This window comes from Myotis davidii, unplaced genomic scaffold (genome assembly GCF_000327345.1).
Source record: "Myotis davidii unplaced genomic scaffold, ASM32734v1 scaffold962, whole genome shotgun sequence".
NCBI classification, from domain to species: domain Eukaryota; kingdom Metazoa; phylum Chordata; class Mammalia; order Chiroptera; family Vespertilionidae; genus Myotis; species Myotis davidii.
Genome location: NW_006295559.1, coordinates 5,727,964 through 5,744,441, shown reverse-complemented (window position 1 = coordinate 5,744,441; position 16,478 = coordinate 5,727,964). Strand labels below are relative to the sequence as shown.

Here is a 16,478-nt window from a genome sequence, read left to right as displayed (position 1 = left end):
ATATATGTAAGCCACTTAAAATATGCCACTTAGCAAGAGCAATGTGTTAGTTTTTCCTCATTATTCTGGGACCCCTTCCATGTAGAATCAACATCCTGAATCAAATTGGTTTCTAGGAATTTCTCAAGACTCTGTATATTCTGGGATCAGAGGGGACACCCTGACCATGGTTTCAGGTGACAAGCATAGTCACTGGTCTAGTGTCACACTCCAGTAGTCAGAACAGACTGGCATCAGAAGGAAGACCAGGGAGAAGGGCCGATCCTTGGCTGAAAGCTTTGGATCCCCTGACATGTGATTCTTCATTGTCTGTCACTAACATTTTTGTTCAGTCATCATAGAACTTTAAAGAAATGCACATAAGTTTAAATACAGCAAGGTTCAGAACCATTCTGAATACAACACAAGGGGCCGGATGCCGAGAAACTTTAAACCCCATCACAACATGGCCACACTGCTTTTATTTTTTTTTTAAGGCTTTCTTCAAACCAAATGTGTTTCCATTCTGATCCTCCCTGGGAGCCCTGAAGTCTGTGGGCTGACTTAGAAATTTATAAATAAATACTGTGCTTTTAAAATCCTTATATTGAAGTTGAAAATTGTAATTTGGTCTTGATGGGAGACATGGAAGCAGAATTCATCTTCTCACTGAATGAGCATCTGTGGCCTTTTAAGTTTTCTATACTAGCCAGCAATTAAGTCTCAAAGTTCAAAATTCCTTAAAAGTTCATTTTATTTATTCCCTCATCCAATTTTAAAATATGCTAAATTATCTTTAGAAAAGTGGAAGGAAGCCAAGGATAATTTGATGAAAAGCCTAAACTTGCTTTAAAATGATTTTTAATTTCAAATATAATGCATGTTATGAACTAAGAGATGGAATAAATGAATATAAAATGCAAATTAACCAACAATGAAAAATGTATTATTCTGCAGTAAACCAACCATTCGGAACATGTCACAAACATTACAAAAACTAACTGAAAAGCCTAAAGGCAAGAACACATAGAAAAATATTTCCAATAAACCCTTGGTTTGAAACATACTCCTTCAAAAATAAAACTATTCCTAATGTTTTACTTTATAAGAAGAACATTTATTATATTGCCTTTTGGTTTGAATTAGAGAAGCAAGAATCATGGAATTGCAGTACAGTAAGCCCTCACTTAATGTCATCAATAGGTTCTGCGATTTTAAGGGAAATGACATATAACAAAACCAATTCTACCATAAGCTAACTGATATAAACAAGAGTTACGTTCCTACACAGCTCATCAATTTACAACAAAAGAATGAAAGGACATTATTTGAGGACCTGCTGTACTAGAAAAGTGACTATGGATGTTATCTTTCTTCCAATGAGGAACTGAAGTCCCACAGAGACAAAGTGGTATCAGGGTCCCAGAGTCTAAATCAGTCTCTGAAGGATGATATCAGAAATAATGGGAGACTCGAGGTCATACCTGAGGATATAAAAATAGCCTTGGCTGGGTCCCTCAAGAATTGGGCCTGGTCTTTGTCAATTAGCAGCACGCTGCAGTGACAAAATTGACTATAATGATACTTCCCAGTCCCATCTGGCATTCAGGAAACATGTGCTGTATAACAGATGATGCACATTTTGCTTTGATTCGGCTCCGCAGTGGTGCCTGATGAGGGTTTCATTGACTCAAGGTCCCCATTATGGACCAAGAGAGAGTTAGCACTAGGGGCAAATGTTAGACTCAATGGTTGCCTCCTCCATCCTCATTGACCACTATGTGTCATATGTTTGCCAGTTTTCTTCTTTAACCATAAAGAAATTCTAATGTGAGGATAGTAACAGATTTTTCATAGAGAGCCACAGAAACAAAATGGGTAACAGTGCAAGCTCTCTGGTCACATGGCTGAGATTTAAATCTCAGCTCTACCACTTGCTAGCAGAGTGATCTTATTTAAGTTATGTAATATCTCTGTACTTATTTTCTCAATTGTAAAATTAAGATAATTATAGTATATCACATGGGGTTATTTAGTGGAAAAGTATATTAAAAGAGTAAACATTAATCCTGTTAGTAATCAGACTGCAGGGTAATTTATAATGGAATGTTAACATACTATTTCTAACAGATCATACCCAACCCACGCCACTGGTACAAAATGACGAACAGTTCCTTCTTCTGAATGATTTCTGCTTTCCTACCAACATCATCCCCGGTCTTATTTTGTCCTTCTTTCCTCTAGAACACAATTATTGAGATGCCCAATTGCTGAACTGTTCCTGCTTTTTGATAGCCTTTATTTCAAAACAAGTCCCTGCTTCACATATGCCCACCTTAAAATCACCCAGAATAAGTCCAAATCTTATAAAAAGTCCCCTCCTTTAGGTGTAGGCACGTCTTGCTGCAACAAGCTAATTAAACTTAACCTTGTTTGAGTTCAGGTGTGCTCCTGGCGGTCTTTCAGTGTTGAGCTGCCATAATACTGACCACATACTAAAGCACACTGTATGCATAAGAAATGCTGACTATTGGCAATAGTAGACAAGTACTTTTTTACCCCAGCTTCTTCATGTAGCACACCTCATGATATGTTTGTTCAATGAAGGGCAATTTGTATGTAACTGGGAAACCAGTTAGCATGGCTAGAATGAAGAGATATGATTTTTTTCTCCAAGTTTCAAAGTGTTATTTAAAAGTCCCCGGGGTGACTGCAACAGCAATAGGTGAAATGGAAGAGCAAGCAAAGCAAAGGTTTTGAGCCTACTGAAGTCCAAGTAGTAGTAGACCATATTCTGGACCTTTTAAGCCAGGCTAACCCTATAGCTATAAAAAAGAGGGTGTTAAAAATAGGTAAAATTTTAAATTCTTATTTCCAAATGTCTACATATACCCATTTGACAAATTTGGAAACAGACTTTGGAGTGGAATGAATGCCTACAGCACACACAGGGTGATTAGGCTGGGTCTGGAACCAAAGACAGAACTTTGTACAGAAGGTGTATTAGCTACTTATTGTTGTTACAAATTACCCTACAACTTAGTGACTCAAAATAAGAGTAATCACTTATTCCCTTTGGCAGTATCTTCTGTCAGGTACCCTTAAGTTCCTTGGCTGGGTAGTTCAGGCTCACGCTCCTTCATGAGTTGCAGTCTATGAAGGGTTGCTGAGGCTGGAGGATCCACTTGCTAGGTAGCTCACTCCTGGCTAGAAAGTTGGTCCCTCCTCACATGGGCCTCTCTACAGGGCTGCTGAAGTGTTCGCAGGACGTAACCGCTGGCTTTCCCCATAGGTAACAACCCACTCGACAAAGAAAGAAGTAGCAATACTTTTTATGACCCAGCCCTGGAAGTCACACACCATCACCTTGGCCATATTCTATTGCTAACACATGCCAGCCCTGTTCCAGGGCCAGCTCTAGCCACCTGCCCGATGTGCTATTTGAGACCAGCACCAAATTCTGAGTCTGCATTCCTTCATGCATCATATAAAAATAACAACTTTGTTTTAGCCTGTTTTGAACATAAACCAGTATAAGAAAATCAAGCTCTGCTTAATACAATAATTACTAAGCCAGCATTATTTAGAAGTGATTTCACTTTCTTAAGAATCCTGCACCTAATCCGCCTCCCTGATTCTTCTAAAGCTTAAACTCCGAACATACTTTCCCCCGAACCCCCCGGAGAGAAAATCAGTGCCTGGCCTCCCCACACCAACTCCTATCCAAAGTAGGACTATTCCGGAGGCAGAACTTTAGTTCCGGGGGCGGACCCTGGTGCCCGGAGCGCATTTCAGGACGGACCGGAAGGGGCTCCTGCGGCAATTTCCGTCCAGGAGGGCAAAGGCAGGCAGCCGGCGCGGGACGGCTCCGGGACGATTGTGGTGCACGCGCTACAGCAGCGTGGGGACTCCCTGAAAGCAGAGCGGAGGGGCCCCCGAAAGTGTAGCGACCCGAGCCCTGTCCGGCTCCTCCATGCTTGGCTGGAGGCGGCTGGCTCTGGCCGGCTCCCAGGTGCTGTGCCGCGGGGCCGGGGGCCTGGATGCTGCGGGGCGCTTCGGGGACAGGTGAGTGCGGGCGAGAGACAGGGCGTGTGTGGGGGGTGAGGAGCGGGGGGCACCCGAGGGGGTGATCCCTGCAAAACTACGACTTTGAACAATGACAAGGCCGGGCACAGAGGGTTCTGCCCTGGGAGGGAGAGGAAGGGGCTGTGTCCAGACATGAAGTATAGAAGAGTAAGGAGCGTTTCTCTAAGGAAGCCCGTGAAAGGACCCAAGGGGTGGTTTCGATTTTGGTTCGTTTTTAATGCGTATGAGCGACTGGCCGCGAGCATTACCAACAGCAATAATAGTATCATCTGCCAGTTAGTGGGCGTTTTCTGTGGCCGAGATGCTCTGTTAAGTATATGAGGCGCTTAGGCCGCACGTGAGCTCCATCAGTCTCTTTTACAGAAGCTATCATTCCGTTTTGCAGGTAAAACGGAGGCTTGAACAGGAGAAGGAACTTGTCCCTGGCCATTCAATTAATAAGTGCAAATTGGGACTCTAACCTGAATAATCATATCAGGCTACAAAAGGAGGATAGACTACAGAGAGCTTTTCTTTTCTGAGACTCCGTGCAGGACGCACACACCTGCTTACAGACTCAGTCCCTGAGGCCTTTCCTGGTGTGTGCAGCGGACCAGAGGTCATGTCTCCACACACCCAGCTTCTTCAGATTCTGCGCCTGGGCCATGTCCTTGCAGGGAAGAGAGGAGCTGATCAGAGAAAGATCGGCATCCCCTATTCTGCCACTTCTGCTGGGTGTGAAATACTAAGGTTCACGTGCAGATGGCTTCTCCTGTGTCTAGGTAGGACCGCTTTGTTAGAAAGCCATTTACCCCAGGAGAGAAGACGGACAACTTTTCCTCCAGGGCAACTCTTCACAGTGAAGACGGGAGCCCCATTGTTACCATCAGGAATGTCAGGAGAAAGCCGCGCCCAGAATCCCAGCCCTTCCCTGAGGCCCTGACGACACTCTCCAATGCAGGCGACCTCCCTTCGCTGTGTTAACTAGAGAAGCTTCTGAGTTGTGGTTTGTTCTCTCAATTTTTGTTTTTACAGAACAGACCTCTGGCTTTTAGTTAGAAGCCTCCATGGCAAGAGTAGTACTTGGTGGGATGAGCATCTTTCTGAAGAAAACGTTTCGTTCATTAAGCAGCTGGCCTCCGATGAAGATAAAGCCCAGTTAGCAAGTAAACTGTGTCCTCTGAAAGATGAACCGTGGCCTATACATCCTTGGGAACCAGGTGGGTTTTGTGTATACGATGAGTTCTCCTCATTCCTTGGTGGCTGGCACATTCAAAATTACAGTGACTGCTTGATAGACTTATCATCTCTTCCACTTAACGGTTCATGTCTTAAGTATGTCTGTTTCATTGTGGCTTGGTTTGCATGTTTATTACCAGCATCCTTTTCTGCTGTCAGTGAACGTCTGGTAATAATCAAGACTTACTAAAAAAAGCTGTTTTGTATGTGAAATGAGACTCATGTTGCATACATTTTCTTGTTTTCTTCAGATTAAAAAAAAAAGACTATAAAAATAAATCAGGGGAGAAAAATCTGGAAGAGTATGATCTAAATTGTGTTACACAGATGTCTTCAGTTGGGATGCTCTAGCATTCCAGGCTTGCCACGGGCAACGCCAGCGTCAGCTGTGTGAGCCTGGTAGCGTGCTAAACCCACCTGTGGACAGATCAGGAAGAACAAGGCCTTCCCTGTTGAGAAAGCAATCTCTGGGTGAGGTTTATTATAAACAGTTGAATTGTACAGTGGAGCAACTTTATCAATTTATGCAACAAATCTAAGTGTCATGGGAAGGCCAACGTATTTTAGCAATGTGACCACTTGTGTCATCCTTATGAACCCTGCTCACTTTTTGGAATTAGATGTTTTCTAATTACTGAGGTTTGATATTTATACTAGGAAAGCAAAGCATAATAAGGGATTTATCCTGCCCTCTATTAATACCACTATTTTAAAACCAGAATTAGCCCAGCCGGTGTGCTCAGTGGTTGAGTGCTGACCAATGTACCAGGAAGTTGCCAGTTTGATTCCCAGTCAGGGCACATGCCTCGGTTTTGGGTTGTTCCCCAATAGGGGGCATGCTGGAGGCAGCCCATCGATGTTTCCCTCTCTCCCTAAAACCAGTAAAATCATACTTTTAAAAAACCCCCACCATATATCCATTTAACTGTTTTATTTGTGTCGTTTCTTATATTTATTCAGTATATGGAAATTTAGTGAGTACCAATGTCTTATGTTAGGCATGGTTGAAGACGCTTACATCTATAAGGAACATTTGTGTTTTATTCTGTGAATATATTAGCATGTTTATTTGCCCGCTCCTTGTTTTGAAACCATGATTTAGGAAATACTGTTGCATCACATTGGCAAAGTTGAAAAGGCTGTGTTAACATTCATTTGTTTTGAATTGCCAGGTTCCTCTCGAGTAGGCCTTGTCGCGGTGAAGCTGGGCATGATGCCTTTCTGGACCAAAGATGGTCAAAAGCATGTGGCCACATTACTTCAGGTAAGAAACAGCAGTGACAGTAGATCTGTATGTGTGCCAGGATCTACTTGTGCCAACCTAAATGGGCAACATTTGTGTCCTGAACTATTTAACTGTGTGGTGAAGAATAGATTAATGTTGGGTATAAATAAATGCTATTAAAGAACTTTACTTCTGATGGCTTTGGTGAATGTTCTCACTCTGGCCTGAGTGGTGGCCTTCCTAGTAATGGCATAGGGTAACTGGGACAGTGAACAAAATAAGATTGTAACCTTGCTTTCTCACGGATCTAGTTTAATTTATAATCAGAAAAGGTCTCAGTTCCATCTTGTTTTCATTATGAAGTTCTTTCAGCTCCACAATAATTTTTATCTCTTTGCTAACTCAGAATGTTATACACTTGTTAGGGGAAGCAGCGTTTGTTCTCTGAGATAAAGTAAACTCCTCTATTGTTTAATAATGTGGTCCCTGGGACCAGAATATCTGAATTCAGGTCTTGGTTCTGCCACTTTTTAACTGTTCTTTGAAGCACTATCTCATCAAAAAATATATATACTACTTTTTAAATGAAATAATTATGACCTACCTGAAAAGGTTATTGTGAGGATTACACGAGATATAAATGTAAAGCACTTAAAATGTAAAACAGTATTAAATGTCCGATAAATGTCGGCTGCTGTTGCTTTCTCATTACAGTGGGGCCTTGACTTACGAGTTTAATTCGTTCCGAGACGGAGCTCGTTAAGGAGCTCGTTAATTTAAATTACTATCAATTCAATGCAGAAAATCGGCTTAGAGACAGCTGGTATCTCAAAAAACTGGTTAGTCAGGACACTCGTAAGTCAAAGACCCACTGTATTATTATAAAAAGATACTGGAAGTTAGGAGACCATCATTCCCCAAATCACTTTGGATAACTCAGTTTATCTTTGGGGCCCAGCCTTAGACAACTGATAGGCAGAATGTGGTAATTAAATAAGAGCTTTTTCACCTAAGTCAGTGGTTCTCAACCTCGGCTGCACATTAACCCTAATTAAGTTAGTAACAGTGTACCTACCTATAAAGTTTAAGTTTAAAAAATTTGGCTCTCAAATGAAATTTCAATCGTACTGTTGATTTTTGGCTCTGTTGACTAATGAGTTTGCTGACCACTGGTCTAAATCATGTCGACAGGTGCAGCTAGGGCAGTGGTTCTCAACCTTGGCTGCACGTTAGAATCACCTGGGAATCTTTTTAAAATCCTGATTTCTGGGCCTCATCCTCTGGAAATTCTGTTTCGTTGTTACTAATGTTGTGGCCCCACCCCATAACAAAGAAACAGAATTTCTGGAGGATGAGGCCCAGAAATCAGGATTCTAAAAAGATTCCCAGGTGATTCTAATGTGCAGCCAAGGTTGAGAACCACTGCACTAAACGATCAAGGATAAGATTATGGTTTCTAGAACTCTAAGGAACTTTGGGAGCTTTCAGTAATGACTGGTGGATTGTAAATCGGGATGACCACTTCAGAAAATAATTTAGCCTTATGTAGTAAAGTTGAGATAAGTGAACCTTGTAATCTATTCCATTTGTGAGGGTTACTAGAAGATTTAAGTATGCACCAAGAAAACTGCACAACAGTGTTAATAGCAGTATTGCTCTTAATACTCCAAAACTAGAAATAACCCAAATGTCCATCAGCAGTAGAATGGGTAAATCATGGTGTATTCATATGATGCAATGCTGCATAGCAGTGAGCTACATCCAACAACGTGGAGGAACCTTACAAATGCAATCTTGAGTGAAAGAAGTAAGACATGGAAGACTACATTCAGTCTGATTCCATTTATATAAAGTTTAAAGCAGACAGCACTACGCAACAGCATTATTATGTAGTACTTTCAAAGGTAGTAATTGTAAAGGATTACCATAAATGTCAAGGGTAGTGGTTATTTCTTGGGCAGTGCATCTCAGTGTGACTGAGAATCACCTAGACTCCAGGTCCTGGGGGGCTTTTAAATTGGTGGTTGGCGACCGCTGGTTTAAGGAAACCTATGGAGCAGCAGTCACCAACTGGTGGTCCACGGACCACTGGTGGTCCACGAGGTACGCAAGGCTGGCGACCGCTGTTCTGAATCACAGAGGTTCTGATTTAGCAGGTCTCTGCTGAGGCCTGAGCCTGCATTTCCACTAGGTTCTCAGGGGATGCTGATGCTGCTTGTCTGGACCACACGTTGAGAGCCACTGCTCTAGAAGTTTGAAAAATAAAAAAAGGGTGGGAGTTGATTGGGAAGAGACACACAGGTTTTAGGGATTCTGCTTCTTGTCATTGGTAGTGGTTATGTTAAGGCACCTCTCACCAACACCGGAGAGGTGTTACCGGACAGCCCCCAGAGCCAGTGGGCGAGGGCTGTCCCCAACCTCAATCCTTGTTTCCTCATATAAATGAATTTATAAGAGAGACCTTGACTGCTTTGTGAAAAGCCAATTTATTAAAGCATGTGCCGTTATTGAAAAAGCAAAGCAAACAAGCAAACCTCTACATCTGGCTTAGCGCAAATGAGCTCTCAGCTATTCTGAAGAGCAAATTGGGTGGGGATCCAAGGCTTTATATACCCTCCTGTCTGTGGGCTTCAAAATTCCTCTGCTGACTATTTTGGTATAGATTAATTCTCAAGGGCCCTTTTTTTACTTTATTGTGTCCTTCCCAGAATGTATGAAAGGCTTTTGGCCACTTTTATCTTGCCAAGCCTTGAGACTGCTGGCTTCTCTGTTAGAGAGTAAAACTGCCATTTTTTCCTTTCCCTTTTCGCCCTTCCTTTCTGCATTCTCTCATTAGGGAGGTGTTTTTTATTTTGTTTTGATTTGGTTTAATCATTTGCTCTTTGTTCTTGGCTGGAGAAAATAATGGTTTGTTAGTTACAAGCTGGCTGCAATTTGCCCACACTGTTTGGCCTTGTTTTAACTTTCCTGTCTCAGTTTCCCTATTCCTCCGGCCCTGGAATCCTATAACAGTTATGTGCATATTTTCTTTAAAAATACTTATTTTGTTGTATATTTGTGTTTTATGCACTTTTTTAAGGGTGTTGTATTTGACACTTTTTTCAAAGGTTGTATTTTAAGATTGTGATTGATGTTAGAGGAATGAGGAAATCAGTGACTGGTGTGTAATGTTGAAACGTATCGTGGCACGGACTTAGCCTTTTTTTTTTTTTTTATGTTTGTGTTTTTAGGTACAAGACTGTCATGTCCTACGATATACTCCAAAGGAAAACAACGATGGGAAAATGGCAGCCCTCACTGTAGGAGGAAAAACCGTATCCCGTTTTTATGTAAGGATGTATTTTCATTCCTAGAATAGTACATTTTTTAGTTTCAGACCTGAATCTTTAAGTTTTGAGCATATTCCATTGCCACAAACTCGTTTTGTCCGTGAGAGAAATTGTGGGTGGGGGAGAGTCAGTCTAGTAGAGCCATTGAGCCCAGGAGTCTGAGATTGAGTTTGTTCCAGTGTCTCTCCTCACTATCTGGAACAAGTAACCACCCTGGAAGCTGCAGTATTTGCCCATCTGTAAAATGGGGATGATAACACTGCTGACGTAAGAGGTTTGTTATCAGGATTACATGAGAATTTTCAAATGTGCCTGGCATGAAATAGACAATAATTCTTTTTGTTATTTTGTTGTTTTTTAATGGTTTTCTTTCTAAATTGTTTCACCAAGAGCTTGTAAAAGTCAATTTTGTATATGTTACTATTTTTTTAATCCTGACCCGAGATAGTTTTTATTGATTTGAGCGAGAGAGTGTGAAAAAGAGAGGGGTTGAGAGAGAGAGAGAGAGAGAAACATGTGAAAGAAATATCGATTGGTTGCCTCCTGTACACACCTGACCAGGTATCAAACCCACAACCTGGTTGTGTGCCATGACAAGGAATCGAACCCTGGACCTTCCAGTGTACAGGACAACGCTCCAACCAACCAACTGAGCCACACCGGCCAGGGCAATTTTCTATAGAATGAGCTTTCAGTATTTGGGGAAAAGTTGTATGCAAACCCACATCAGAATTTTTCAAGTGAAGCATCTTTTCCAAAAAGAATACTAATAGAATGCTGAGTATGTCGCTTAAATTTGAAGAGTCTGCACAATTAGTATCCTTAATGGGATGACTCAAAGCCGAGAATACCTTTCTAGAAATAGTGATGGTTTTTGCTAGTGAATACTGAAACTCCTTCAGGTTTACTAAAACATTGCTTATCTTAAGATAAACATTTTTCCATTGTAAATTGTTTATGAAATAGATGGAAATTAGGATACAACCTATACCATGCAACTGTCAAAACTAGCAAGTGCTTGTTGTGTGCCTCCTGTTTTCTTGTCATAGGTAACTTCTATTAAGCACTTACTACATGCCAGGTACATAAGCATTAAGCCTTTACACTTATTAAGTGATCTTTTCAGTTTCTGAGGCTAAAGAGAGTTAGTAATTCATTCATGGCTACCCACTGGTAAGAGGTAGAGTGACAAGCAAACTCCAGAGCCTTACTTTCTTAACTGGGACTTGATGTCCACCCTCTGGGAGCACATAAGTGAATGGGGAAGATGGACACATAAGTCTGCCATCTCAGTATAGTATTATAAATACAACAAGCACAGAATGTGGATGGCCACTTCTGGTTGACTGATCCTCTGAGGTTTCACAACAAGGAGACCAGAAAGGAGGATGTGTTAAAGGCACACCAGAGGGAATGGTCTCTAGAATGTGGAAGCGTGTGTGTGCTTGGAAAGAGAAATGTGTTGTGTCTCAATCTTAGTGTGTGGGTGTGGGGCCAGTGGGTGCAGCTGTCAGGGTAGAAGGCTAAGGAGCTTAGACTTCATCCTGTAGACTTCAAGGAGCGCTCCTAATTCTTTAACCAGGGTAGATTCCTATCATTTATTTAACAAGATAACAATTTGATAAGGTAACAATTTGATAAGCGTCTTTATGGAGGGAGGACATTTAGAAAGTTGGTTTAAGCACTAGGGGAGAGTTGATAAAGGCTTTGGAAGCAGGGCAGTTGGAGCTGGGATATGTGAAAGACTGAGTGAGAATGTGTGGTTAGAGGGCCAGGCACAGAGCAGTTTCTAACTAAGCAACTAGGTCAGTGCTTCTGTTGTAACCTGGACCAGGGACAAAGAAAGGGAAACAGGAGGAGAGAGATGTTTGAAGTGTTGAGAGAAAACCTAAGTGGAGTTGTCTCATAAGGATTAGAGAAGTTGGCTATTTTTTGCATATTGTGGTAGTATTGTCTATTTTTCATTAAAGCTTTAGAACTATTAATTCTTGACAGTTTATTGACTAATAATGTCGGGGTTCAAATAATTCCACAGTAATTAAAAGCACAATGAGGTATTTATTGAAACTTCTTTTTAAATGTTTGAATTTTTAGCTGTGACATGTCAGCCTTCATGTCAGTCATGTGATAATTATTGGGTTTAATAGATTCCACTGTTTTCTAATTGATTGTATTGCTGTAATGACTAGCACCATCATCTTTATTTTTAGTACCAATTATTGTAAATTCACATCTTTAAGGGCTTTATATTTGTAAATCAAGCTTCATGTAGGGATAATCCATTCTGCTTCAACAAATCTGTGGACATTACTTCCTCACAACTACGAAATAGTGGAAAAATGAGTGGACATAGGATCAGAAGAACCAGTTCTAATCCTGATCTCTGCCATTAGCTCTTTCTCTCCACCTTTTTGAACATTTTTTTTCTTAACATCCATTTTCTTATCCTTGAAAACAGAATATTGGCCTTGATGGTCTCTAAATTCTCTCCCAATTCTAAAAGTCTCACATTGGTTTTCTAATAGTTTAGTTTTCAAGGAAAAAACAAAAGTTCTAAAATAAGAAAAGTACTTGCCAGCTCAGTTTACTGTTATACTTGGTGATGATGTCTTACAAATACAATTTTGTAATGTAATACTAATAACTAAAATATTACGGAAATGCTTGCACTCCACAATATAAACTTTTAAAATAACTTCTCTAGTATAGAGAATGCTACAGAGGCCCTTCTTATTCTTCAAGATATAAATCTTTTAGATCTAGGGGACATGTATTAGTATATTAAGGTAAAAACTTTGTCTTTGAACAACCTTTCTTCAGAATGGTATGTGAAAGAGGAGTTTTAGAATTCTTGATAAGTAAAGCATTTTGATTCAGAAAGGGGAAAAAATTGTAAACTAAAAGTATATAAACTTCTTGCATATTATAACCCTTAGGGAAATTGCAAGTAGATTGATTATAGGTTTTTAAAGAGAGAGAATGACCTATGAATATAAAGTATCAAATAGTTAAGCATTCTAAAATAAATTGATTGAATCAGTTTGTTTATAATATGGCTAAAGCTGTTGTTTTTTTTAAGCTGTAAAAGATTTATGCCTCCAAGAAATTTGAGTCACTTTGCTTTTGTTATTTTTGTGTCTTAATATACATAAAAGCTGATGTGATACGTAGTATTTTTGAATAAGGAAGCTAAGTAGCCTCAGAGTTGATTAAACCAATTCATCTCAGGAGCAGAGAAGCATTTTCATTGTGAGAGGATAATTGCAGAAAACTTTGAAGGAGGCGGGTGGGGGGGAATGCAATTTCATAGATGGGATTATCCAAGTGTGACACTGCTGCCAGTCTTTAAAATTGCCTTTGAAATTATTTATTTGGAAGTTTAAAAAAAATACACCTCTGTTCCACTGCTGCTGGTTTCAGCTCAACTTGAGCATTTGGTTTTTCTCATGGCTGACACCTCACTAGTTTTATGATATTTTGATGTTTAAAAGAAAAAAATTGAAGTGCTCAATTTTAGTGAATTAGGAAGGTAATCAAGAAGTACATATTACATTTTTTCTTTTTATGTTGTAGTCTACAGTTATTTAGATAAACATGTTTATCTTGTCTATTTTGTATTACTGGAAAAAGGACAGAATTTTTCTCAGAAGCCTCCTGGCATTGTTAAAAACTGATATTGATAAAATAGTATGCTTTCTAAATTGCCAGGTAGAATATGTGAACGTTAAAAATAAAACTAAAGTCTGTTTTAAAATTTGATATATCTGAATCTGATTCATCAGGAAAATAATTTCAAGGAGCCACGTTTTTAAATGAAAGCCCTTGTGTTTGCTTAACCACAAGTGAGTGTGGTTAAGATGAAAAGCCAGGCCTTGGGAAGAGTGGTGCTGCATTTTACTCTTAGGTTTCCATGAGTGGGAAGTGAAAGCATAAAGAATGACTGGAGTGAGTTTATGTTATCATTCTTTTGGAGCTTCTTAAGGAAACTGTGAGGCACAAAACAACCTTTCGTGGACAGTGAAACAGAGCTGCTCAGTATGTATTGCATGGTCCCACCTGAGGGCCCCAGGGAGATTCCCAGGAGTGTGGACTGATCCAAAAATTAAAGGTCTATGCTTACAGGCCAGTGCCACTCAATTTCTTGTCCACGAAAGTCAACCCACTCAGTAAGTTATAAAGGGGCACTAACAGTGCACATTTTAAATTGAAATGTACACTTATTAAGTGATATTTTGTTCTTTTGCCCACAGCATGTAGCTGTAGCATGTACCTGAAGTTTGCTACATAATCAGATAAGTCTGGCTATGCATGTCTTCATTGCATTTGAGGGAAATGATGCTTTGTCTCAATACATCATCAGTGTCATCTTGCTGGATAGGTTTTGTCAATTGCTGTTATTCTTGATTTGGTTTTTTGTTTGTTTTATTACAAATTACTGTTAGTTTGGTTTTAAAGTAGCTAAGTTTCTTGTAGATCCTCAGACTAAGTCATGATTTTTATTTTAGACTTGTAAGTTTTTAATAACTAGAAATGAAGATAGAAGCCACACACTGTCAGGCCACAAACACAGTAATGTTGTTTGCCAAGCATTAATGCAGCAGCAGGAAGAGTGAAAGGTAGGGTGTTTTGGAGAGACAAATCAGGATTTCACACCTAGACCGATGTTTGTCCTCTATCTTCTGAGTCTTTTTTTTTTTTTTTAAATATATTTTACTGATTTTTTACAGAGAGGAAGGGAGAGGGATAGAGAGTTAGAAACATCGATAAGAAAGAAACATCAATCAGCTCCCTCCTGCACACCCCCTACTGGGGATGTGCCCATAACCAAGGTACATGCCCTTGACTGGAATCGAACCTGGGACCTTTCAGTCCGCAGGCCGATGCTCTTATCCACTGAGCCAAACCGGTTAGGGCATGTCTTCTGAGTCTTTTCACCATTCATTTCGCTCACTTTGCAGTGTCTAGTAGAAAGTTACTGTCTAAAGTTACACACAAAAGTGAATAAAACAGCCCCTACGATCCAGGGACTCACAGACTAGCAGGCAGATAGATATGTAAGTTAAATAAATGGAGGGTCTAGAGTTGGCAGAGATGAAAGAGCAGTCTGCCCTGACAAGGCTGCCAGGGAGGGATCCAGACAGGATATGTCCTGCAGCTGGGACTAAACACATATGTAACAGGTTTTTAATGAGATTTGGAGGTACAAGGTGGGGAGGAAATTATAGGACCAGAGACTGGCATAGGCAGACACAGGTAAGCATACATAGAATATTGTGGCCCATTGAGGGCCTGCTGGTGCTTCATTTATGATTAGAGGAGAAGTTGAGGGAACAGAAACAGCAGGAAGATGAATATACCTGTGTTAGCTATATTCTCATGAAAGAGGCACTCTATATCAAGAATATAAAGTGGTACAATTTTTGGGGGAAGTCTTACAGAAATCTCTATCAAACAGCTTTAATTTAAAAAAGACCCAGGACATTGTGATAAGGAAGTAAGATGCCCATAAAGTTATTTATTCGGGGATATTTAAAATAGCAGAAGAACAAAGGCAGGGTTGGAGGGGAAAGCAGCCAGCAGGAGCTGCAGACATAGCAACTAAAGTCTCTGCTCTCAAGAAGCTTACATTTTGATGGGATTGGGGGTAAGTTAGGGAGGCTGTTGCATAGAAGATTAAAAAAAAAAAAGAAAAACCTGTAAATCATGACAGATGGAGAGAAGTGCTTTGAGGACTAATAAAGTAGTCTGGAGGGGTTGTGAGTGACAGAAAGTGGTGCTATTTTAGATAGGGAAGGTAAGTTGATGTTTGGATAGAGACCTGAATAAAGTGAGGGGACAAGTCATGCAAAAATCTGGCAGAAAAGAATTCCAGGCAGGGGGAACAGTATGTGCAAAAAGGACCTGAGGCCATTGTTTAATGTGTTCTTGGACTAGTGGGTGAGCCAAGAGAAGAGCAGTAGAGGAAGTCAGATTGTAGAGCACCTTATAAACCATGGTAAGGACTTGGGACTTGATTCTGCATGAGATGGAAGCCGTTGCAGAAACATGAAATAGCTTGTGTTTTGAAATGAACATGCCAGCCTGTGAATGGAGAACAGACCAGGGGTCAGGAGTGTGGAATTTTGGAGACTAGTTTAAGAGACTATTGAAATAATCCAAGCAAAAGATGGTTGGGTGGAGTGGGGGTGAGTAGTAGTTGATGTAGGCTATATTTTTAAATAAAGTCTACAGGAATTGCTGATGTAATTTATTGACATGGGATGTGAGAAGGAAAAGAGTCAAAAGTGACCATGAGTGCTGGGGTCCGACCCCAGCAGGTCCAGGGGTCCCCAAAGGTGTAGACGGAGTCAGCGAAGAAGGAATGACACGGAGACAGCGTTCAGTTGATCAGCAGCCTAGCCAGGATCTCTAACCAGGATCTCCAGCCAAGTTCTGGTCTGGATCTCCAGCGAAGTTCTGGTTAGGATCTCCAGCCAGGTTCTGTGGCCATGTTCCCTCGCTAGGGTCTCCAGCCAGGTTCGGGTTAGGTTCTCCAGCCATGTTCAGTCGCCAGGTTCTGTAGCCGGGTTCTTCAGCCAGGTTCTGTCTAGGTTCTCCAACCAAGTTCTGTAGCCAGGTTCTGTCCAGGATCTTTTGTCTTC

At 40.7% G+C, this 16,478-nt stretch overlaps 1 protein-coding gene across 2 annotated transcripts in view; it reads left to right on the top strand.

Moving 5' to 3' along the window:
* Positions 1–3,788: 3,788 nt before the first annotated feature.
* MRPL3 (mitochondrial ribosomal protein L3) overlaps positions 3,789–16,478 on the top strand; it is a 45,798-nt gene continuing 33,108 nt past the window's right edge. For both annotated transcript variants that reach the window (XM_015568111.1, XM_006770194.2), the window contains exons 1-4: positions 3,789–4,044; positions 5,080–5,264; positions 6,456–6,547; positions 9,739–9,837. In XM_015568111.1, the coding sequence (XP_015423597.1) occupies positions 3,953–4,044; positions 5,080–5,264; positions 6,456–6,547; positions 9,739–9,837 (468 nt within the window). In that variant the 5' untranslated portion in view covers positions 3,789–3,952. The remainder of the gene's footprint in view (positions 4,045–5,079; positions 5,265–6,455; positions 6,548–9,738; positions 9,838–16,478) is intronic.